Source organism: Pimephales promelas, chromosome 3, assembly GCF_988280905.1.
Source record: "Pimephales promelas chromosome 3, fPimPro1.hap1.1, whole genome shotgun sequence".
Taxonomy (NCBI): Eukaryota; Metazoa; Chordata; class Actinopteri; order Cypriniformes; family Leuciscidae; genus Pimephales; species Pimephales promelas.
In genome coordinates this window covers 9,479,583-9,504,493 of record NC_142771.1, presented here as the reverse complement: position 1 = coordinate 9,504,493, position 24,911 = coordinate 9,479,583, and the positions used below count along the sequence as shown (strand labels likewise).

At 41.1% G+C, this 24,911-nt stretch overlaps 2 protein-coding genes across 2 annotated transcripts; both read left to right on the top strand.

Annotated features, from left to right (window-relative positions):
• Positions 1-1,464: 1,464 nt before the first annotated feature.
• Positions 1,465-10,811, top strand: LOC120489102 (alpha-2-macroglobulin-like). Its single transcript, XM_089128165.1, has 34 exons — positions 1,465-1,657; positions 2,253-2,433; positions 2,515-2,671; positions 2,787-2,839; positions 2,969-2,989; positions 3,084-3,249; positions 3,324-3,408; positions 3,484-3,598; positions 3,672-3,792; positions 3,870-3,979; positions 4,367-4,537; positions 4,619-4,843; positions 4,910-5,122; positions 5,208-5,357; positions 6,662-6,811; positions 6,897-6,972; positions 7,173-7,287; positions 7,375-7,600; positions 7,682-7,805; positions 7,876-7,997; positions 8,078-8,129; positions 8,220-8,303; positions 8,389-8,565; positions 8,669-8,744; positions 8,823-8,979; positions 9,066-9,140; positions 9,229-9,391; positions 9,471-9,655; positions 9,722-9,937; positions 10,010-10,131; positions 10,218-10,299; positions 10,375-10,458; positions 10,532-10,637; positions 10,715-10,811. The coding sequence occupies exons 1-34, from the start codon at positions 1,578-1,580 to the stop codon at positions 10,753-10,755; spliced, it is 4,281 nt and encodes a 1,426-aa protein (XP_088984291.1). The 5' UTR covers positions 1,465-1,577; the 3' UTR covers positions 10,756-10,811.
• A 1,584-nt stretch (positions 10,812-12,395) lies between these two features.
• Positions 12,396-22,184, top strand: LOC120490206 (alpha-2-macroglobulin-like). The gene is made up of 34 exons (XM_089128164.1): positions 12,396-12,579; positions 13,148-13,328; positions 13,402-13,558; positions 13,668-13,720; positions 13,850-13,870; positions 13,966-14,131; positions 14,206-14,290; positions 14,369-14,483; positions 14,557-14,677; positions 14,751-14,860; positions 14,933-15,103; positions 15,182-15,406; positions 15,483-15,695; positions 15,770-15,919; positions 18,045-18,194; positions 18,280-18,355; positions 18,549-18,672; positions 18,758-18,983; positions 19,068-19,191; positions 19,262-19,383; positions 19,462-19,513; positions 19,606-19,689; positions 19,768-19,944; positions 20,048-20,123; positions 20,202-20,358; positions 20,437-20,511; positions 20,612-20,774; positions 20,851-21,035; positions 21,102-21,317; positions 21,390-21,511; positions 21,593-21,674; positions 21,756-21,839; positions 21,913-22,018; positions 22,096-22,184. The coding sequence occupies exons 1-34, from the start codon at positions 12,500-12,502 to the stop codon at positions 22,134-22,136; spliced, it is 4,290 nt and encodes a 1,429-aa protein (XP_088984290.1). The 5' UTR covers positions 12,396-12,499; the 3' UTR covers positions 22,137-22,184.
• The last annotated feature ends 2,727 nt before the right edge of the window (positions 22,185-24,911 follow it).

The window sequence follows — 24,911 nt, the reverse complement described above, 5'->3', positions numbered from 1 at the left end:
TTTATGACACAGTGGTGTCTCTTCCAAGTGTTCAGCTTGGATGGCTCCAGCAGTCCTATCTTACAGTCCTAGTATAGTTTCAAAATGATCGGGACAACAGGCTGCTGTATCAGTAGAAGCCGCTGAAGAACGTTCTCTGCAATCAGGTTCTTGCAGTCAAAAATCTCAAGCCAGCAGTCACCAACGTTTGACTACTATCAGACAAGTATGCTTTCATCATTATGCGTTTGGCTGCATTTCCTGTAGAATGGTGTGCATATGCTCAAGATAATTTCTTGTCCTTTTTCAGGTGATCAGTTCGAGTAGACACGTCCCCCTGTCCATGATTGCACTGTAGTACTGGCTACAAAAAATGAATAAACTTTCTATACAATCAATGATTGGGTGTTGCCTGTTTCTGTGGATTAAAGTTCATTTGGGCTACAGGGCTTTCTATGGTGGCTTTGTCTCGAACGGTTTCATAGATATTCGCAAAAGTTTTTTTAAACGCTTATTTACAATGTTGTGCTAATAAGGCAAAACCTGAAGAAAAAAAAAGTTTGTCGGCATGGTCTGAAAATGATCTGGTTCAATTTTTGTGACAATTTTGAAAAATTAGGTACAAAAAAATTCTAAACGGCAGAAAGATTCACATGACGGAAGATGATGTCCTCTATCAGTGTGCCAAATGCCATAACTTTCCCGCAAGCGGTTCTATGGGCTGCCAGAAACTACTTGAGTGGAAGAGGTCGTTTACACAAATTGTGCGTGTAAACGGCCCCTAAATATCTGTAAACATTTGTGGCCATGTTTTCTGAATCTTTTTTTATAGAAGTGAACTACTGTAACTTAATTACTACAACAAAGTTTGAAGTAAAATTATGATATAAAACATGAAAACAAAAACAATCCAGAAAAATCCAGCATCAGTTTCTAATTAAAATTCATATTAAATTATTCACATTATGGAGTATTTGAGTATTTGAGTGAGAGACACGAGACCAACGCATGCCTCACAGATGTCTTTCATTATCACTCATGCCACCGGCCTCGCGCCGTCCTCTTACGTCCCTCGCCCTCGATCGTCCTGCTCGCCGCAGCCAACTAACTAGACATTTTGTGTGAAATGAATTTCTAACTTTGGTGACAGCTAGCGTTAGCCTGTAGACGGAAGAGTGATTTCTCTGTTTGCGCTGTTCTGGATTAGTGGGTGTGGCTTGTTGAGCTGTACTATGTGCTGCATTGTGGGAGTTGTTCTACATACAAATGCACCCCTCAGTTATTTTCTGTCTTTTCTCCATCAAGAGGGCACCAAATTCAAAAACATTTTTACAATTCTACTATATGATCCACTTTAAATAAAGATTAATGTTGAAATGAGCCCTCCTTTAATTACCGGGCTCCGCCCTAAAGACGTCCTGATTGCCTGTGAGTGATGAATCAACCTGTTCTGAATTATTAAGAGTGTTTAAATAACACTGGCATCAGTGCAGCTGATTTAGAGTTAAGCTGTAGAACAGTGTGGGTCTCAACAGAAGTGGTGCAGGGTTTGTGAAAGAGACTCTTGATTTCTGTCTAGTCTTGGATGATTGCTCTTCATGGCTGTGAGAGAGATTTGTGTTTGGAGAGGGCTCATTTTAGCCCTTTTCCTCTTTGCTGTTGATGGACAGAAAAGGCCGTAAGTGCTATGGGCTTTGAAGTGAAAAGTGGTCTAATGTTTAATCTTTGCAGAATGATGCAGTTTTAAAGATGGCAAAATGAAGCAACAAAGCATAAACCATTTAGATAAAGTTCATCACATTGTAGTTTTTCTCATCAAGTGGTCAAAAGATGAGTGGGACCCAACTGCTGTTCATTAACACTCGTTTTTTGTCTTTTAAACACAAGTCACTGAGTTCTTGTGCTGTTGGGGTTATTGTTCCTCAAATCTATTTCTGAAAAAAATGGCCATCTTGTGCTCATAGTTTGTGACCCTAGCACAGTTGCCAAATCAGTTTGATTTTCCCATGTGTGTTTTTTTTTTTTTTTTTTTTTTTTTTTTTTTTTTAAAGGTTTGTCCCACCAAGACAATCAACCTGTGTTTGTTACTTCAACCCACTTGCTGATGGAGAGAACTGCTTTGGCCCATTTTTGTTTGATTGGCTGTTAAGCTTGTTTTGATGCACAGGCCTAGCAACCCTGTGACGGCCACTTTCTGTGAATGTTCAATCAACATGTTAATCTGACCTGATTTCCTTTAGTCTCTGAACCTAAACTTCATGATGTTTCCACAGGTTATTTATGGTGACGTTCCCTGCAGTGATTGAATCTGGATCTAATGCCAAATTGTGTGCAAGTCTTCTGAAACCCCAAGAGAGTCTCACAATGACTGTTTCACTGCTTAATGACAAAAGGACGACTCGACTTGTGCAGCAAGTTTCTTCAAAGCCATTTCACCGCTGCTTTAGTTTCCAGGTTTGTTCTCACAAGACATGGCCTTTTTTTTTTTTCTTTTCTTTTTTGCCTGATTGTGTAGTTAACTGAGTTTCCCTACAGGCTCCTCGAGTAGATGGAGAATCTGTTCAGATGCTGAAGGTAGAAGTTCAAGGGAATGTCTTCAGGGTGTCTGATGAGAGGAAAGTCATGTTCAAACGTTACTTGCCTTTGACCTTCATCCAAACAGACAAACCCATCTACAATCCAGGACAAACGGGTGAGTTGTGAATGATCCTTGGTTGAATATGAGAGGTGTGGAAAATCCATTATGGTACAAGTTCGGATCTTTAATCGCATAATGCACTTGTGTGTGTTTATTGCTGTTTTTACAGTGAATTTCAGAGTTGTCACCATGGATGCCAAATTTGTGCCTCTTGATCAGATGGTAAGGATCAAATTGAACAAATGCAAATTTATTGTTGGTTATTTTTACTTGCAGAGTTTTGCAGTTCTCTTCAATGACTGCTGCAATATGATCTTTTAAATGCTTAATATTCCCGTCTTTGTCTTTCAGTACAATCTGGTGGTGGTGGAGGTGAGAATTTGATCTGGTCCGAGTCTTTGAATGGAGCAGCTGCCACTTTGCTCATTTTGTTTTGCGTTTTTATGAGCTGTTACTGTTTTAATAGGACAATAACAATAACCGGATTGGTCAGTGGACAAACATTTCCTCAACGGACTGGATATTGCAGCTTTCTCACGAGTTAAACCCAGAGGCTCAGATGGGGATGTACACATTAAAGGCTTTTATTGGTGAACAAACAATCTCCCATGTGTTTGAGGTGAAAAAATACGGTAAGTTGATGTGAATATGTGCAACAGTACAACGACAGATTTGAGGTATTACAGCATTTAATTTTTTGTCTTAGTTTTGCCCAAGTTTGATGTGACCGTAAACACACCACAGATGTACAGTGTTGGAGATGTGGGACTGAAAGTTGAGGCTTGTGCCAAGTGAGTTAAACATACAGATATTTATTATCTTGTGGTTGGGTAGTTATTGAGTTTGTTCCTTGTGGTGTTTCTCAGATACACATATGGCCAACCTGTACCTGGCCAAGCCTTGGTGGAAGTGTGCCGTGATCCCTTTCCATACGCTGCGGTTCCTGATTTGACCCGTCGTTGCCTGACTAAAACTGCAAAGGTTTGACTCCTGCCTTACAGTGGAGGGGTTTTCTTGTGCTTGAATTTAATGTGACCCTTTGTTCTGCCACCAGATGAATGCCACTGGCTGTGTCTTCCTAACTGTCGATGCATCCGTGTTTTTTGGCACCAAATTTGAAAATAATATGCAAGACACTTTTCTTGTAAATGTGAACGTCACTGAGGAGGGAACAGGTGAGCTATTGGCTGCTCTGAACCAATGTCATGTGAATGAACAGGATTGGTTTATTCAGTTTCTTTCTCTTCTTCAGATGTAGTGATGTCAAAATCTGCGACAGTGTCCATTACGTTTGAAGTTGGCAAAGTCAAGTTTGTGGACATCCCGGAATATTTTGAACCTGGATCAATGATTGATGGAAAGGCAAGTACATTTTTAATCCCTGTTGCAGAAGCCTTCACAATGGTTGGAAAGATCGAGGGTTTTCCATCTCTGCTCCAAGGCTTTGGAATTCTTTACCTATTAGCTTAAGACAAACTCCATTTCTTCTGACTTTAAAAATCCAGATTAAAAACTTAATTTCTAAGACTTGATTAACACCGTATCTTGTTTTGTAATTTTTTTTTTTTTTTTTGTATTTTGTTTCTTAGGTTTTTTTTTTTTTTAAACTTCCTTTGAGCTTTAGGTTTTTTTTTTGTGTCACTTAGAACTTGGCTACATTGTGGAAAGCACATTGGTCGAAAGCTGTTTTAAATTGTGTAATACAAGTTGTCATTGGTTCCCTTTCCTAATCTTGATCATTCCCGACAGATATCAGTGTCTCGTTTCGATGGTACTCCAATTGCGAACAAAGTTGTTTATCTCCTGGATGGCAACAGCTGGCCCAATAAACTGCTGATGGATCGGACCACAAACCAGGACGGACTGGCCACATTCTCTCTCAACACTGCCAATCTTCCTAAAGCTGCTCTCAATCTGGTGGTACGATTTGCTCTTTGTATTATGAGATGTAGACATCTTAATTACTGCTACAAGAAACTGATTTAATTTGTTGTTCCCCAGGCAAGTGTGACTGCAGTGGTTGATAATGGTTACAAATCGCTATACTTCACTTCAGATACAAGGGTTGTTCAGCTTCTCCAGCCTGATTCCTCCAGTAACCCATCTAGTGCACTGACTATAGTGAAGCTCGAGCAGCCGCTCAAATGTGATGCTACGTTTCCAGTGACCGTGAAGTATTCTTTTGTTGGAGAGGCTGGTGACTACAGCACTGACATCATCTATATGGTGAGTGGACATGAATTGTACTTATTTTATTAGGAACATGTTATGTATCTGTCTGCCTTTTGTCAGGTCTTGTCCAGAGGAGTGATCGTCCTCCATGGATTTGAGACGGTTAAAGCGAGGGCTTCTAGTACAGTCACAAGTGGCTCGGTGTCGTTCCAGCTATCCGTCCGTGTCGATATGGCTCCAGAAGTGCAGATTCTGGTCTACTGCGTTCTGCCCAGTGAGAATGTGGTTGTTGGTAGTGCGTTGTTTGAGACCGAAACTTGTCTCCCAAACCAAGTATGTGCACTGGGCTCTTTTAGTTTAAGGGACTTGGAATGGTAACTTGTCCTGAGGTTTTTTTTTGTTTTTTTTTTTGTTCCAGGTGTCTCTAAAGTTCTCTCCTGCTACGGCTGTTCCTGCGGAGAAAAATGTTCTAACAGTCTCTGCTCAAGCAGGATCTCTGTGTGGCATCAGTGCTGTAGATCAGAGCATCCGGATCTTGGAGCCAGGAAGACGCCTGAGTGCAAAAATGGTATCAATGTGCAGTTTATTGAAAATCTTGGTGGTCTTGACCGACATTCAGTTTCAGCTTTAAAATGAGTAATACTGATGGATCAATTAGACAAATTTATTATGATCAGGGCTTGACATTAACTTTTTAGCTTGCTAGCCAATGTGGCTAGTGGTTTTGCAAACAAACTTGACACATTTGTGAAACTACCTGATTAGTTGACACTAGGGGTGTCACGATTCTCCAAATCCTCGATTCGATTAAGTTATCGATTCTAAGGTCACGATTCGATTCGATTTTCGATTTTAAAAAAAAATGTAAAGCGCAGATTGCTATGCAATTTTTAGACTACACATTTATGCATTATGCAATATAAATTTGTTGACAATGTACAGTACACCATTGCTAAATTTTAAATATAACAAAAACAAGTAACATAACTTAATAGTATAACATTTAAAGCCCCTGAAATGACTAGAAAAAAAGTTTAGTTAATTTTGATGAACGAGATTGAACAATAGAGTCAGTAAAACGATCCGAACTTTCCATCACGGACGCGACATGGGGCGTGGCAGTATTGACGATACCATTTTTTATTTCGATTTCGATACCATTGAATTAATTTCGATCGATTTCGATTTAATATCGAAATCGTGACACCCCTAGTTGACACTGGTGTGCTTAAATAGGCTCTATGCCAAACTTGCGTCCCCATTCTCTGCACTCAAGGCCTGGTGCCTCTTGAAGCTGATGTATTAAGGTACAAATCTTGCATGATGCTCTTTAAATAAGAGATCTGTGAGGTGTTTATGGGTAGGCCTACTAAAATATTAGACTTTATAGCCAATAATGAATTTCAAACCTGAGCTGAACTTGGATCAACAGTCTGTCTTAGTCTGCCATTAAAAAAAGCCATGTCAACAAAACGAATAAGTAAAAATTTGCTTATCTACATCTTGGTAGAACTTGAAAAGATGCCTCAGCCAATGAGCCACCGGTGGATTACTTGTCGTGATTATCGCAAGATTTGTCGGGAGCTCCTCTCAAACTCGCATTGCTGGTTTTTCCAGCAGCATCCCCCCCTAAACTTTACTAGCAGGACTATTCATTTACCACTGAAATGCACTTTAAGAATGAGAGGCAGGCCTGAATTTTTTTTGTTTTGTGTGACCATGAAGGACTGCTTTCCTTTTAGTATTTGTTTTGTCATTAATGTATTTGTTCTCGCCTCCTTTAATACTCATGAGAGTTGTAGCGTCGCACTGCAATATGGCTTTACAGATGTCTTTTTTTTTTTTTCGTTATGGCTTTTTTCATGTTTACAGGTGTTCGACTTGCTCCCAGTGCGATCACTGACAGGTTACCCTTACAATGTTCAGGATGAACCAGAGTGTCTAGGTTTTCGACCCCGTCTAGCTTTAGTCAGAGATCCTGCCTACACTGCTCCTACAAATGAAGCCTATACAACCTTCAAGGTAGAGAACGTATTTTGTCACTACATGGACTTGAATGGAGTCATTGACTTAATCTGTCTTGTGTTTTGACCCGTCACTCTGACAGAGCCTAGGAATGAAGGTCCTAACAAATCTCGCTGTACAAGCCCCTCCGTGCCCGCTGTATCCCAGATTTCCAGAGGGTAGGTCTATGCAGATGCCATTATTTTAGTGAAAAATTCTGCATGACTTGTTGAACTTGCATTCAGTTTTGTAAGATTACAACTCCTTTGTGGATCAGCAAATTGTTTTGTTGGGTGCGTTAATTTCTTCCATAAACGCAATAAGAGACAGATTATTCTATAGAGACAAAGTTTAGTCTTAAATTGCTTTTCACTTTCAGTGATGGTTATGAGACGTCCAGAGGCTCTTCCAGATGGAGGCGACACTTCCTTTTCTGTAGTGACTGTCAGGAGTTACTTTCCAGAAACATGGCTTTGGCAGCTTGTTCAAGTGGGGTTAGTGAAGCATCTGGTTCCTTCTAAAGCTACGAACCCAATTTTTACTTCTGTTCCTCTTATTTCTCTTGTTTCGTTATCTTTCAGAAACACTGGATCTACACGAGTTCCTCTCACTGTTCCTGACACAATCACTACATGGGAGACTGAGGCGTTCTGCCTGTCCTCTAAAGGTTTTGGTCTGGCTCCTCCTGCTCTGCTGACGGTCTTCCAGCCCTTCTTCCTGGAGCTCTCCCTGCCGTACTCCATCGTCCGTGGAGAGTCTTTTGATCTGAAGGCCACGGTCTTCAGCTATCTGTCCAAATGCATAATGGTCTGCCATGGGGTTTTTTTTCTCTTTCTTCTGTATAGAAAAGTTCATGTGTCTTAGCCCTGTGCTCTGTTTCATTGGCAGGTTAAAGTAACGCCAGATTCTTCCACGGCCTTCACTCTTAAACCATATTCTGAACCGTATGTGTCCTGTCTTTGTGCCAATGGGAGAAAAACCTTCAAATGGGTTCTATCAGCTTCAGTTCTCGGTCAGTTTTGCATCCTCTCTCTAAGTTGAGTGTATATTAGGTGGTGCTCAATTCCTGTCTGTCACTGCAGGAGCCATCAATGTGACTGTCAGTGCTTCAGCTGAACCATCCCGGACTCGATGTGGCACTGAGGTCGTGACTGTGCCGACGAGAGGACGTATTGACGTAGTCACTCGAAGTCTACTTGTCCTCGTAGGTGGTTAAAAGCCTTCTGGAGTTTGATCACAGATCTCATGCAGCTTTACTGATGTGGTGTTTTGTTGCTTTAATAGCCTGAAGGCGTTGAAAGGACAAACACCCAGAGTTGGTTACTGTGTCCAAAGGGTTTGTTTGCACTCAATTCCAAATACAATTTCCCTGTACAGCCGAACATCAGCCTTCCCCTCAATGCTATCCATTCTGTTCTGTCTGCAGGAAACGTTCTTTATGAAGACGTGACTCTGACATTTCCAACAAACGTAGTTCAAGGATCTGCTAGATGCTCCGTTTCAGTCCTTGGTAAATCATCTCAATGATTAGAAACTGAAATGTCAAGATTAGTAGAACTGTTTCTGATGTGGGTTTTATGCTTGACCTTTTGTAGGGGACATAATGGGTCGTGCACTGAAGAATCTAGATAGGTTATTACAGATGCCATCTGGCTGTGGAGAACAGAATATGATCATTCTTGCTCCCAATATTTACATCTTGCTGTACCTGAAGGTCACAGGGCAACTCACTGCAGCCATCCGAGAGACCGCCATAGGCTACCTTCAGAGCGGTATGAATGACCAAATCCACTTTACATGTATAGGATACTGAATTTCAAGTGAGCTTAGTCCAGTCCTTTCCGTTGGAATATCATTTTCCTTTTGACCAATCAGGATACCAAGGACAACTGAACTACAGGCACACTGACGGATCATTCAGCACATTTGGTTATGATGCGTCCAATACATGGTGAGTTTCACACTGTTCTACGGTTGTCTGTAATCTGTGGCACCAGTATTTTAATTTGTTTGACATCTCTATGGGCAGGTTGACTGCCTTTGTCATGAGGTCCTTTGGTCTAGCAAGGGAGTTTATCTTCATAGATCCGAATGTCCTGCAGAGTGCAAAGGATTGGTTGATCAGCACGCAGGGTTCAGATGGTTGTTTCGTTCAGCAGGGAACTCTTTACCATAGTGAAATGAAGGTGCATTTCATCTTTCTTAATGCACTGGCACCAATGGACCAACAGTGAGTGTTCTTAATATTTCTTTTGTTTTCCTTTTTGTTTAGGGTGGGGTTGATGACAGTGTGACCATGACTGCCTACATTGTTGCAGCGCTGCTTGAACTAGGTGTCCCTACCACGGTAAAACCGGTCCAGTACTTGGCGCTCCTTGCATATGATCTTCCTGTTCTGGCTCTGATATCTGCTTTGTTTTTTTGTTTTTTTTTAGGATCCTGTAGTTACCAACGGTCTGTCATGCTTGAGGCCGGTCATTGGGAACCTGGGAAACACTTATGCCACAGCTCTGCTGACCTACACCTTCAGTCTGGCTGGAGAGACCACCACTCGATCACAGCTTCTAACTGCCTTAGACAGCCTTGCTATTTCTGAAGGTAAGATTTACCATCTGCTTTTTTGAGATGTTCATCAGGGTCTTTAGCATCAACTTTCTCCCTTCCATCTTTATCTAAGGCACTAAGCTCCATTGGTCTCAGACGACATCTGGTGATACTCTGGCGGTGGAGATCAGCTCTTACGTGCTGCTAGCAGTACTCGCTGTTCAGCCTCTCACAACGGCTGATCTGGGCTATGCTAACCGCATTGTCAACTGGCTCGTGACCCAGCAGAATCCCTATGGAGGCTTCTCCTCCACCCAGGTGCCTATGACTACCAAACATAAGTGCACATAATTGAGGAGTTTTTAATCTGGTGCTTGTTTTTAGGACACAGTGGTGGCTCTTCATGCCCTGTCTGTGTACGCTGCTCAAGTGTTCAGCTTGGACGGCTCCAGCTCTGTTACCGTACAGTCCTCAGGAGGAGACTCTTACAGCTTCAAAGTGAATCGGGACAACAGGCTGCTGTATCAGGAGAAGCAGCTGAAGAATGTTCCCGGCAAATATAGTGTTAAAGTGTCAGGATCCACCTGTGTGTCTTTACAGGTCTGTATCTTCACCCACTCTATGTATTGTGCACATCCAAGTATAAGTGTCTTTGTTCTACTTGTACTATAGGTTGCGTGTTTCTACAACATCCCAACACCCGTTAAAGTCTCCAAGACGCTGCGTGTCGAAGCGAAGGTGACTGGAGACTGCCAAGCGCGTGTAGCCAATCTCATGTTGAAGTTCACTGTGAAGTGAGTAGCGTTGTGTCCTGAAACTTTTTATGACTTCCAAAATTGAAGGGTGTTCTTACCTTGTCAACCTTTTATTCCCCACTCAGATATGACGGTGTAAAATCAAGCACTAACATGGTTATCGTGGACATTAAACTCCTGTCGGGCTTCACTGCAGATACATCACTGGTTTGTATTTAAGATTTAGAAAGTCAATTTTTTTTTCAATTTTTTACTGTGTAAATGATGGTGTCTTCCCCTCAGCTCGGTTCTTCACCCCAATCGTTTGCTCCGCTAGTGGAACGGGTTGATGCTGAAGATGATGGTGTCATAGTGTATCTGAAAGAGGTGAGACTGTACACTTGGTATATTACTGGCTGCCATTTTCTCATACGCTGCTGTTCATCCTTTTGTCTCGCAGGTTCCCAAAGGCGTCCCCATGAGTTACACTCTGCAGCTGAATCAGGTTCTTGCAGTGGAAAATCTCAAGCCAGCAGTCATAAAGGTTTATGACTACTATCAGACAAGTATGCTTTCTAATCGTGCTTTGCTCTGGCTGAATTCCCTGAGAACGATCTGGTTAATTCTTTTCCTCCTTTTTCAGGTGATTCGTTTGAGACTACCTACACATCTCCCTGTTCATGATTCGATTCAGTACTGGCTATAGGATGCTTGACAAATAAAACCACTTTTATAACCAATTCTGTTGCCTCTTGTTCCTTCTGTGACGGTGGTTTGAGTTAGAAGCAGCAGTGTTCATGAGTGTCTATTTGTCTTGTGACTTCAAATCCTTAACATGGCTCATTCTACAGTTGTGGTTCTTTGAACTTCTGTTTTTTTGTTTTTAAATTACTTTCAAATTGTGGCACTTTGCTTGCAGGTGAAGCTTCATTAATAAACTGGCAAACTTGACCTTTTCATTTCCAACCATGGTAATAAGCTTTAAGTGAATTTAGGGTGTTTTACACTGAACTTAACCCTGGGTTATTGTCCTTCTTAAAGGGGCCATGAAGGCTACTGTTAGCCTAGCATTAGAAAACGCTAGCTTCTGGCAGCAATGTATATCCTGTCACTTAACGTGTCTGTAAATAACCGAGATAACGAATGTTAATGTTGGGCTGAATGACTCCTGTAAATAATGTAGTACCAAACGGTGATGCAACTATATGTGGTTTACACGGTCACTAGTACATTTTTGCCTGGAGCTGAAGCTTTTCATTGACCACCTCTATGGGCTATATGCACACATAAGTTCTGCATTTGACCCAAGGATGCTCATCCATTTCCGGTTGTGGAGATTAAAGCGGAGGAAAACTGAGGAAAATGGGATTATGGCAGTCTTCAAAATTGAAACAAAACGTACATATGTTTTAGATGAAATTTTATTTATAGTTATGTTTATTTAATATAATTTTATAAAGAAGCATAAACACAATGAGGGCTGTCTGTTTTATCTGTTTTTGTGACTAATGTTTTTTTGGTATAACCATGGAGTATAAAATTCAATAGAAATTCTCGGTATTGCATTGGACTCTACGATCGGCGGAAGTTATCGAGCATCCTTAAACCTTCACCGGAAATACTGCCGTGGCCAACACAGCTTTTTGTACTTTTACTTTGTTTGTGGTTTTTCCTCTGAGCTGACAATTGTTTTATTAGGACAGTCATAACCAAATTGATCAGTGGACAAATGGGCTACGGGGCTTTCTATGATGCTTTCGTCTCAAACGGTTTCAAAAATTTTCGCAAATGATTTTTAAATGCTTATTTACAATTTTGTGCTAACCATAAGGCAAAACCTAAAGGAAAAAAAAAGTTTGTCGGCATGGTCTGAAAAAGATCTGGTTCAATTTTTGTGAAAATTGGATCAACCATCTAGGATAAGTTTGAAGTGGTTTTATCATTGCTAGCTTAAAGGTTTTTGGTACGTATCCTAGTAACAAAGACGAATTAATGATATTAAGAAGAGGATCTATGACCTCTGGAAGCATTCCTTTCAGTAGTTTAGTCAGTATATGGTCTAGCACACAGGTTGTTGATTTAGATGAATAAACGAGTTTGCAAAATTCTTTCTCTCCTATAGCAGCAAATGAAACAAATCTTTCCTCAGAGAGACAACAATGCACCCCCTGATGCGATACTGTAGTAGACAGTTGCATAGTTATAATGGGTGAAATGCTCCTTTAATTACCTGGGCTCCGCCCTAAAGACGTCCTGATTGCCTGTGAGTGATGAATCAACCTGTTCTGAATTATTAAGAGTGTTTAAATAACACTGGCATCAGTGCAGCTGATTTAGAGTTAAGCTACAGTGTAGGTCTCAATAGAAGTGGTGCAGGGTTTGTGAAAGAGACTCTTGATTTCGGTCTAGGCTTGGATGATTGCTCTTCATGGCTGTGAGAGAGATTTGTGTTTGGAGAGGGCTCATTTTAGCCCTTTTCCTCTTTGCTGTTGATGGACAGAAAAGGCCGTAAGTACCATGGGCTTTGAAGTGAACACTGGCCGAATGTTTAATCTATGCAGAATGATGCAGTTAAACTGTTTAGTAAAAGTTACTCCTGTGTTACTTTTTCTTATCAAGTGGTCAAAGGATGAATGGGAACCACCAAACTGCTTTTCATGAACTTTTTTTTTTTTTTTTTTTGAAAATACAAGTCAATGTTTAATTGAGTTTGTGTGCTGTTGGAATTATAGTTTCTCGTATTTCTGAACAAAATGGCCGTATTGTGCTCTTATTTTGTGACACTGGCACAGTGCCACAAATCCGAGCTTTTCCTGCATGTTTTTGACTTTAATTTTTTTATAAGGTTAAAAGCTTGTACCACCGAGATGACCAACCCATGTTTGTTACTTCAACCCACTCGCTGATGGAGAGAACTGCTTTGGCCCATTTTTGTTTGATTGGCTGTTAAGCTTGTTTTGATGCACAGGCCTAGCAACCCTGTGACGGACACTTTCTGTGAATGTTCAATCAACATGTAAATAATCTGATCTGATTTCCTTTAGTCTCTCAACCTAAACTTCATGATGTTCCACAGGTTATTCATGGTGACGTTCCCTGCAGTGATTGAATCTGGATCAGATGCCAAATTGTGTGCAAGTCTTCTGAAACCCCAAGGGCGTCTCACAATGACCGTTTCTCTGCTTGATGACAAAAGGATGACTCGACTTGTGCAGCAAGTTTCTTCAAAGCCATTTCACCGCTGCTTTAGTTTCCAGGTCTGTTATCATGAGACTGAATTTTTTTTGTTTTGTTTTTTCTGATTGTGTAGTGAACTGAGTTTCCCTACAGGCTCCTCAAGTTGATGGAGAATCTGTTCAGATGCTGAAGGTAGAAGTTCAAGGGAATGTCTTCAAGGCGTCTGATGAGAGAAAAGTCATGTTCAAACGTTACTTGCCTTTGACCTTCATCCAAACAGACAAACCCATCTACAATCCAGGACAAACGGGTGAGCTGTGAATGATCCTTGTAGCGTAATGAACTCTTTACACCTCAATCAACGAAGTTATGATCTCTAATTGCATAATGCACTTATGTGTGTATTGCTGTTTTTACAGTGAATTTCAGAGTTGTCACCATGGATGCCAAATTTGTGCCTCTTGATCAGATGGTAAGGATCAAATTGAACAAATGCAAATTTATTGTTGGTTATTTTTTCTTGCACAGTTTTGCAGTTCTCTTCAATGACTGCTGCAATATGTTCTTTTAAATGCTTAATATTCCTGTCTTTGTCTTTCAGTACAATCTGGTGGTGGTGGAGGTGAGAATTTGATCTGGTCCGAGTCTTTGAATGGAGCAGCTGCCACTTTGCTCATTTTGTTTGCCGTTTTTATTGAGCTGTGACTGTTTTAATAGGACAATAACAATAACCGGATTGGTCAGTGGACAAACATTTCCTCAACGGACTGGATATTGCAGCTTTCTCATGAGTTAAACCCAGAGGCTCAGATGGGGATGTACACATTAAAGGCTTTTATTGGTGAACAAACAATCTCCCATGTGTTTGAGGTGAAAAAATACGGTAAGTTGTTGTGAATATGTGCAACAGTACAACGACAGATTTGAGGTATTACAGCATTTAATTTTTTGTCTTAGTTTTGCCCAAGTTTGATGTGACCGTAAACACACCACAGATGTACAGTGTTGGAGATGTGGGACTGAAAGTTGAGGCTTGTGCCAAGTGAGTTAAACATACAGATATTTATTATCTTGTGGTTGGGTAGTTCTTGACTTTGTTGTTCCTTGTGACGTTTCCCAGATACACATATGGCCAACCTGTACCTGGCCAAGCCTTGGTGGAAGTGTGCCGTGATCCCTTTCCATACGCTGCGGTTCCTGATTTGACCCGTCGTTGCCTGACTAAAACTGCAAAGGTTTGACTCCTGCCTTACAGTGGAGGGTTTTTCTTGTGCTTGAATTTAATGTGACTCTTTGTTCTGCTACCAGATGAACGCCACTGGCTGTGTCTTCCTTTCTGTCGATGCATCAATGTTTTTTGGCACCAAATTTGAAAATAATATGCAAGACACTTTTCTTGTAAATGTGAACGTCACTGAGGAGGGAACAGGTGAGCTATTGATTGCTCTGAACCAATGTCATGTGAATTAACAGGATTGTTTATTTCAGTTTCTCTTTCCCAGATGTAGTGATGTCAAAATCTGCAACAGTGTCCATTACGTTTGAAGTTGGCAAAGTCAAGTTTGTGGACATCCCGGAATATTTTGAACCTGGATCAGTGATTAATGGGAAGGCAAGTAAAAGTTAACTTGTTGCATAAGCCTTCACATTGGTTCCCTTTCTTAATCTTGATCATTCCCAACAGATCTCAGTGTCTCGTTTCGATGGTACTCCAATTGCAGACAATGTGGTTTATCTCCTGGATGGGAACAGCTGGCCCAATAAACAGCTGATGGATCTGACCACAAACCAGAAAGGACTGGCCACATTCTCTCTCAACACTGCCAATCTTCCTAAAGCTGCTCTCAATCTGGTGGTACGATTTGCTCTTTGTATTTTGAAATGTAGCCATCTTAATTACTCCTACAAGAAACTGATTTAATTTGTTCCCCAGGCAAGTGTGACTGCAGTGGTTGATAATGGTTACAAATCGCCATACTTGACTACAGATTCAAGAGTTGTTCAGCTTCTCCAGCCTGATTCCTCCAGTAACCCATCTAGTGAACTGACTATAGTGAAGCTCGAGCAGTCGCTCAATTGTGGTGCGACGTTTCCAGTGACCGTGAAGTATTCTTTTGTTGGAGAGGCTGGTGACTACAGCACTGACATCATCTATATGGTGAGTGGTCATCACATATAATATTTTATTAGGAACATGTATGTGGCTATATTTATGCATCTGGCTGCCTTGTCAGGTCTTGTCCAGAGGAGTGATCGTCCTCCATGGATTTGAGACAGTCAAAGCGAGGGCTTCTAGTACCATCACAAGTGGCTCGGTGTCGTTCCAGCTATCTATCAGTGTCGATATGGCTCCAGTAGTGCAGATTCTGGTCTACTGCGTTCTGCCCAGTGAGAATGTGGTTGTTGGTAGTGCGTGGTTTGAGACCAACACTTGTTTTCCAAACCAAGTATGTGCACTGGGATCTTTTAGTCTAAGTGACTTGAAATGGTAACTTGTCCTACGGAGTGTTTCTTGTTCCAGGTGTCTCTAAAGTTCTCTCCTGCTACGGTCGTTCCTGCTGAGAAAAATGTTCTGACGGTCTCTGCTGAAGCAGGATCTCTGTGTGGCATCAGTGCTGTAGATCAGAGCATCCGGATCTTGGAGCCAGGAAGACGTCTGAGTGCAAAAATGGTATCAATGAGGAGTTGATAGAATTTCTTGTTGGTCTTGACCCACATTCTGTTTCAGCTCTAAAATGTGTTGTGTTGATGGGGTCAATTGGACAAATCTATTATCAGGGCTCCAGACTAACTTTTTTTACTAGGAGCGCTGTTGCCCCTGACTGAAAATTTTAGGAGCGCAAGCAAAAAATTTAGGGGCACACCTTAAATAAGCTTGCAATGCAATTATTCAAATTTCCCACAAAATAACTGTAATACTGACAAATTCTTTAATAATAAATAGACTTAACATTATATTATGCTGTTTTATTTTAACTTCACAGGGCTCCAGACCCAAAGTTGAGGGCAGCATCACCTCAAATGAGAACTCGCAGTTCTATATATAAAAAAAAAAAAAATCTGGTAGCACTGGGGCCAACAATAAATCACTAAGCTTAATTTAGGGTGTAGATGAAATTAACTTTAGTTTTTATCATTTATAATGTCTTAATATTAATTAATAAAAGTAGTGAAAATATGTATTATGGAGTGAAAATAGCCAATAAACATCCTACTGTTTACAATGGTATTATTATTGTTATTTTAAGTGTTTAAATAAGAGTTTTCCAACATCTTAAAATTGTTCGTTTAAGGACAATCTTAAAGGATGAACAAAAAATGTGTTGGTATGGTAATCACATAAAAAATACCAAAAAAAAAATAAAACACTTATATATGATATATTATTGAAGTGCTGGGAAAGGATGTGTAGTAGGCTACTTACACATTATCATATTTATGGTAAGAGTTAACTTGCCTAAATTCATGGTTCTGTTAGGCTGATTTGTGGACTGAAAGCCTTCTGTAAGTGTTTCCTGGTTTCCACGTCAGCGCTGTTTGATCTGATATGGTTTATAACAGAACTCTGCACCGAATCGGAGTGTTCACTGGATCTCGTGGTGTTTATGTTATTAATTTTGAGGCGAATTCAATGGATTTCTTCACTGGCTCTCCTAGTAATAGTGTTGCGTGAGCGAGATCGGCCCGCGACTGGCAAGTTCGGGGCTTTATTTTGTCAATGGTTCGGATCGCTGCTGCAGCTCCACGGTCCTAATCATACATGAGTGGCGTATTTTCGTTCCACTTTCATTTTGTTTGCATTCGTTGCTAGGTAACGACTAAAGAGTCGATAGATCGCTGATTGCTCAGACGCACATCAGGTTGTGATATTTGTTTCCGTCTCCTTCCCACAAACGTTTACGCGTGCTATTCTTGTCACGGATTCATTGACGCGCCTCTTCCACGCTTTACCATGCGTTTAACGTGTGGCAAATTTACTGGTCGCACATGTGCGACTGGATGTAAAATTCAGTCGCACACTCTCAATTTTTGGTCACAAAATGCGACCATTTGGTCGCAGTCTGGAGCCCTGTTATGATCAGGGCTTGACGTTTAACTTTGTTTCTCAGTAACCAATGTCGCTAATGGTTTTCCTAGCCTCATTTGTGAAAGTACCTGATTAGTTGACAGTGGTGTGCTAATGTACTTGAAATACGTTTTGATTTTGTTTAAAAAGAACTCCTACAGAGTCACTGGGGAGTACTTGTATTTAACGTTAGTGTTGTAAAAAAAACTCAAAAGACCCCTTTGAATCTGTTATGTTAAGATACAAATCTTGCATAATGTGGCTTTTTAAATAAGATCTAGGGGGTGTTTATGGGTAGGCCTACTAAAATATTAGGCTACGTTGCCAATGGATTTCAAACCTGAACCACAATTGGATCAACAGTCTGTCATTAGTCTTAATCTGTCATTAGTCTTGGTCTGTCCCTAAAAGCCATGTTGTGGTTCCGGTACACCAGCCATGTCAACGCAACAAATAAATGAGAATTTGCTTATCAAGGTATAGCTTATTTAAATTCGCACCTACATCTTTATAGAAATCAAAAAGAAACCGAAAAGAAGCTGCAGAGTGTGCCTTTTTAAATGTAAAACCACTGTACACACCCAAATCAAAACTACAAATGTAAAACAAAGGTCATCCTCACTAGCTCTGATAAGGTTATGTAAAGTTTTTCTTTGTCTGTCTATCTTCATACATTATATTTTTGTTATAAAAAAGTAGTTTTGTTGCATGTAAGTTTTCATGTTTTCAGGTGTTTGACTTGCTTCCGGTGCAATCCCTATCGGGCTACCCATACAATGTTCAGGATGAATCTGAGTGTCTAGGTTTTCCACCCAGTCTAGCTTTTGACAGAGATCCTGCCTACACTGCTCCTACAAATGAAGCCTATACAACCTTCAAGGTAGAGAACGTTAGTGACCATGTAGTCACAAAATAAGGAGTCATTGACTTGAAATCTGTCTTGTTATGACTTGTCACTCTGACAGAGCCTGGGAATGAAGGTCGTAACAAATCTCGCTGTTCAAGCCCCTCCGTGCGCGCTGTATCCCAGTTTCCCAGATGGTAGGTCTATGCAGAGCCATCCTTTTAGTGAACTTTCATTCAGTTATGTGAGTTTACAACTCCTTTGTTGATCAGCAAATTGTGTGGTGTAAATCACGTCTGTAAATGCAATGATGGCCAGATTATTCTGCAGATACTAAGAGTTTAGAGTAAAATTGCTTGTCTTTTTCAATGAATTTGAATCCTCCTGTAGCTCTTCCAGCTCTTCCAGTGGTTCTTTCAGAGGCTCTTCCAGATGGAGGCGACACTTTCTCTTCTGTAGTGACTGTCAGGAGTTACTTTCCAGAAACATGGCTCTGGCAGCTTACTGAAGTGGGGTCAGTGAAGCATCTGGTTCCTTCTAAAGCTACCAACCCAATTTTTACTTCTGTTCCTCTTATTTCTCCTTTCACGATCTTTCAGAAACACTGGATCCACACGAGTTCCTCTCACTGTTCCTGACACAATCACTACATGGGAGACTGAGGCGTTCTGCCTTTCCTCTAAAGGTTTTGGTCTGGCTCCTCCTGCTCTGCTGACGGTCTTCCAGCCCTTCTTCCTGGAGCTCTCCCTGCCCTATTCCATCGTCCGTGGAGAGTCTTTTGATCTGAAGGCCACGGTCTTCAGCTATCTGTCCAAGTGCATCATGGTCTGCCATGGTTTCCTTCTCAATAATTCTTCTGTATAGAGAAGTTCATGTGTCTTAGCTCCATGTGCTCTGTTTCATTGGCAGGTTAAAGTAACTCCAGATTCTTCCACGGCCTTCACTCTTAAACCATATTCTGAACCGTATGTGTCCTGTCTTTGTGCCAATGGGAGACAAACCTTCAAATGGGCTCTATCAGCTTCTATTCTCGGTCAGTTTTGCATCATCTCTCTCTAAGTTAAGTGTATATTAGGTGGTACTCAGTTCTTTGGTCACTGCAGGAGCTGTCAATGTGACTGTCAATGCTTCAGCTGAATCATCCCGGACTCGATGTGGCACTGAGGTTGTGACTGTGCCGACGAGAGGACGCATTGACGTAGTCACTCGAAGTCTACTTGTCCTGGTAAGTGGTTAGCCTTCCTATAGTTTGATCATGGAGCTCATGCTGCTTTACTGATGTGGTGTTTTGTTGCTTTAATAGCCTGAAGGAGTTGAAAGGACAAACACCCAGAGTTGGTTACTGTGTCCAAAGGGTTTGTTTGCACTCAATTCCCCAATACAATTTACTTGTACACCTGAACATCAGCCTTGCTCTCAATGCTGACCCATTCTGTTTGGTCTGCAGGAAACGTTCTTTATGAAGACGTGACCCTGACGTTTCCAAAAAACGTGATTCAAGGATCTGCCAGATGCTCAGTTTCAGTCCTTGGTAAAACCGGTCATTGAATAGAAACTGACATGTCAAATAACTGTTTCTGATGTGGGTTTTATGCTTGACCTTTTGTAGGGGACATAATGGGTCGTGCACTGAAGAATCTAGATAAGTTATTACAGATGCCATCTGGCTGTGGAGAACAGAATATGATCATTCTTGCTCCCAATATTTACATCCTGTTGTATCTGGAAGTCACGGGCCAACTCACTGCAGCCATCCGAGAGACCGCCACAGGCTACCTTCAGAGCGGTATGGATGACCAAATCCACTTTATATGTATTGGATGCTAAATTCCAAATAAGCTTAGTCCAGTCCTTTCCGTTGGAATATCTTTTTCGTTTTGACCAATCAGGCTACCAAGGACAACTGAACTACAGACACGGTGACGGATCATTCAGCACATTTGGTTATGATGCGTCCAATACATGGTGAGTTTCACACTGGTCTACGGTTGTGTGTAATCTGTGGCACCAGTGTTTTAATTTGTTTGACTTCTCCATGGCCAGGTTGACTGCCTTTGTTATGAGGTCCTTTGGTCTTGCGAGGCAGTTTATCTTCATAGATCCGAATGTCCTGCAGAGTGCAAAGGATTGGTTGATCAGCACGCAGGGTTCAGATGGCTGTTTCATTCAGCAGGGAACTCTTTACCATAGTGAAATGAAGGTGCATTTCATGTTTCTTAATGCACTGGCACCAATGGACCAACAGTGAGACTGTTCTGTATATCTATCTTTTTTTTAGGGTGGAGTTGATGACAGTGTGACCATGACTGCCTACATTGTTGCATCGCTGCTTGAACTAGGTGTCCCTACCATGGTAAAACCGGTCCAGTAGTTGGCGCTCCTTGAAGATGACCTTCCTGTTCTGGCTCTGATATCTGCTTTGGGCTTTTTTTTTTTTTTTTTTTTTTTTTAAGGATCCTGTAATTACCAATGGTCTGTCATGCTTGAGGCCAGTCATTGGGAACCTGGGGAACACTTATGCCACAGCTCTGCTGACCTACACCTTCAGTCTGGCTGGAGAGACCACCACTCGATCACAGCTTCTAACTGCCTTAGACAGCCTTGCTATTTCTGAAGGTTAGATTTACCAGCTGCTTGTTTGAGATGTTCATCAGGGTCTTTAGCATCAACTTTCTGTCCGTCTCATCCTAAGGCACTAAACTCCATTGGTCTCAGACGACATCTGGTGATACTCTGGCGGTGGAGATCAGCTCTTACGTGCTGCTAGCAGTTCTCGCTGTTCAGCCTCTCACAACGGCTGATCTGGGCTATGCTAACCGCATTGTCAACTGGCTCGTGACCCAGCAGAATCCCTATGGAGGCTTCTCATCCACCCAGGTGCCTCTGACTACCAAACATAAGTGCAATAAATTGAGGAGTTTTTAATCTTGTGCTTGTTTTTAGGACACAGTGGTGGCTCTTCATGCCCTGTCTGTGTACGCTGCTCAAGTGTTCAGTTTGGACGGCTCCAGCTCTGTTACCGTACGGTCCTCAGGAGGAGACTCTTACAGCTTCAAAGTGAATCGGAACAACAGGCTGCTCTATCAGGAGAAGCGGCTGAAGAACGTTCCTGGAAAATATAGTGTTAAAGTGTCAGGATCCACCTGTGTGTCTTTACAGGTCTGTATCTTCACCCACTCTATGTATTGTGCACATCCAAGTATAAGTGTCTTTGTTCTACTTGTACTATAGGTTGCATGTTTCTACAACATCCCAACACCCGTTAAAGTCTCCAAGACGCTGCGTGTTGAAGCGAAGGTGACTGGAGACTGCCAAGCGCGTGTAGCCAATCTCATGTTGAAGTTCACTGTGAAGTGAGTAGCATTGTGTCCTGAAACTGTTTTTGACTTTATGAAGCGTGTTCTTATCTTGTCAACCTTTTATTCCCCACTCAGATACGACGGTGTGAAATCAAGCACTAACATGGTTATCGTGGACATTAAACTCCTGTCGGGCTTCACTGCAGATACATCACTGGTTTGTATTTAAGATTTAGAAAGTCAATTTTTTTTTTTTTTTCAATTTTTTACTGTGTAAATGATGGTGTCTTCCCCTCAGCTCGGTTCTTCACCCCAATCGTTTGCTCCGCTAGTGGAACGGGTTGATGCTGAAGATGATGGTGTCATTGTGTATCTGAAAGAGGTGAGACTGTACACTTGGTATATTACTAGCTGCCATTTTCTCATACGCTGCTGTTCATCCTTTTGCCTCGCAGGTTCCCAAAGGCGTCCCCATGAGTTACACTCTGCAGCTGAATCAGGTTCTTGCAGTGGACAATCTCAAGCCAGCAGTCATAAAGGTTTATGACTACTATCAGACAAGTACGCTTTCTAATCATACTTTGCTCTGGCTGAATTCACTGAGAACGATCTAGTTGATTCTTTTCCTCCTATTTCAGGTGATTCGTTTGAGACTACCTACACATCTCCCTGTTCATGATTTGATTCAGTACAGGATGGTTGACAAATAAAACCCCTTTTAGAACCAGTTCTGTTGCCTCTTGTTCCTTCTGTGGTGTTTGATTGAATTAGGAAGTTGCAGTGTTAATGAGTGTCTATTTGTCCTGTGACTTCAAATCCTTAACATGGCTCACTCAACAGTTGTGGTTCTTTGAACTTGTTTTTTTTTTTTTTTTTAACTATGTGTTTAAAATGGTGGCACTTTGCTTGCAGATGAACTTTTATTAATCAACTGGTTAATTTAACCTTTTCTTTTCCAACCATGGTAATAAGCTTTTAGTGAATAGGGCATTTTACATTGAACTTAACCTGGGTTTATGGTCCTTCTTAAAGCAGAACTAAGTAACTTTTTTTACCTTAACTGAACAGCTTTGGAGTCATTGTAATGTTAATATTACTGATTTCGTGTTGAATGGTGATCGTCTCGCACCCCCCTGGTGCCTGTGAGCCGCAAAACCACCCTTGCAACTTTGGGCCGGCGGCTCGCCGGCCTCAGTGTTAGGAAGTATCGTGAGATTTCAGGTCTCGCGAGGTAACGAATTGCTTTACGGCACTATACGCGCACACGCATGCGTACACGCCCCCGGCCATCCAGGAGCCGGCTAGCTATAAGAAAAAGGTAACGCTAGATATTGAATTCTTCAAGTTTTCGTGATGGCTGATGTAAAAGAAGAAGACAGCTCGGAAGTGTTTATCAGAGAAACAAAGAAGAGAAAACGGACCGGCTTTTTCAGAATAGAGAGAACTGAAAGAAAGCGAAGCCTGCAAAACCGATGCTGACCTGGCCTTCTTGCTGTTGCACTTGTAAGTATCTTTATAATAAACTGTGTTTAATGTTTGTATTTCTTGTAATTGTGACCTCGGGAGTCGGGATGTTTGCTATTGTCTGTTTTTTTTTTATTATTATGCTCGCTGTCTGTTACCGGCTTACTAGTACGTTAGATACTGTAACTTAGATGATAGCATTTTCATTAGCAAACAAACTTGCTTGTTTTCTGTAAGTAAGTGTTTTGTCCGTTCCTCTATCAGGGTTTATTTGTGTTTCCCAGATCGCCTATAAATCGATATGAAATTCTACAAATTATGCATTAGTTTAGCTTGTCGTCAGCCTCAGAATTAGTAACGTTATACTGTGCTGCTGACTTGATAATGCATAAACCGACACGAGAGCTGCTAGCTAATAATGCAACTTTTTTATATTTATTTACCCACATTTACACAAACAGAACTATAAGTAAACGATAAATTGCATTGCAACTTCACACATGCAACTCCATCTGTGCTATTTTGACCTTGTCTATAAATGATATGTTGATAAAAGATTGATACATTTTCTTTTTCCTTTTTAGCTACAAGCGTTGGCAAGTGTTATCAACTCCGAGGCACCCCAGACCACCAGTACCACCGGTCTCAAGCTTCAATAATAAAATAAACAAACTTGTAATAAACAAATTAAACGTGTTTGACTTTCTTTGGTCAATCGTTACGATAGACAACTCGGATCACCAGAAAAATTATGAATGTAACGTAACATGTATTTTGATAATGCATAATCAAAGTAGCTATAGCTGTAGGCTAAACTAAAAATAAATAAATAGCGGAAATATTTCTTATAGTATTATTGATTTTTAACCATAATGTTACTGATAACGTTTGGTAACACAATAAAAATATACACTATCTCAACATTTGAATAATATTGTTCTGAGAATCATACCTCAGTGGATATGGCTCGGGCGTCAGTTTGGTTTGAAATGTGCTGGGGACAGAGACGCATTCGGAAGGGCATTTTCAAAAGTGCTGGGTAACGCATTCATTCTTTTTTCTCTTTCGAGTTGGTAATGTTTTGAACGACGATGTCCATAGCTTCCTGATGCACATAAATAAAAATGAGCACAATACAGTGATGGTCCGGCCAGAGGTTCCGCACTCGAATAGTTTTTATTTCCCCCTCATCAAAACCAATAATGTTTATCAGTGGTTGAATTGATATAATGTTTATCAGTGGTTTTATATGTTTTGATGAGTGGGGAAAAATCTCCGCAACGGATTGAAGCGCGTTTCTGAGAGAAGCCAACACATTTCAGTGCTAGATCGCCTGTTATTTAACAAACAAATGAAACGAATGCTGTTAACTGGAGATGTTTTATTTGCATTGGTACATCTGTGCCGCGAGATGTTTCAAAAGTGGTGGGGACAAAATCCATTTGTTCGCCGGCTTCTCTGAAAACAAATTCACATGGCCTGCCTGAACGAGATGGGAGGGGGAGTTGACAACGAGTCTACGACAGTTTTCTCATATATACTCCGAAACTGTAGGGGGAGCTCGAGAGAGAAACCTGCGAGAAAACAGCAAAGAAGTTTCCAGTCTTACTGAGCGCTGCTTTAAAGGGGTCATGAACTGGGAATCCAAATCATCCTTAACATTTAATAGTTTAACAAACCCTTACCTATCAAAAGGTCAACTTGCATATTCCAAAAAATAGCCTTGATTGAAACAAAGGTCAGAAAACAGCAGTATCTCAAAGTGGTGACTTGAGGTCACAGGTCAGCTGTAGACTGCCTTTGCAGAAGAATATCAACACTTGTCTACATCTCTGCTCCTTTTGCCTCGCCCACTGGAGCGTTAGTGAATGGTTACTTAAGAATGACAGGATCAAAACCATTACCTTCCAAATAGGAAAGGAAAGTGTGTTGCAGTATTTCACTGGTGATATTTGGTAATTCAGGTTTTTACGCAGGCTTTGCAAACAGA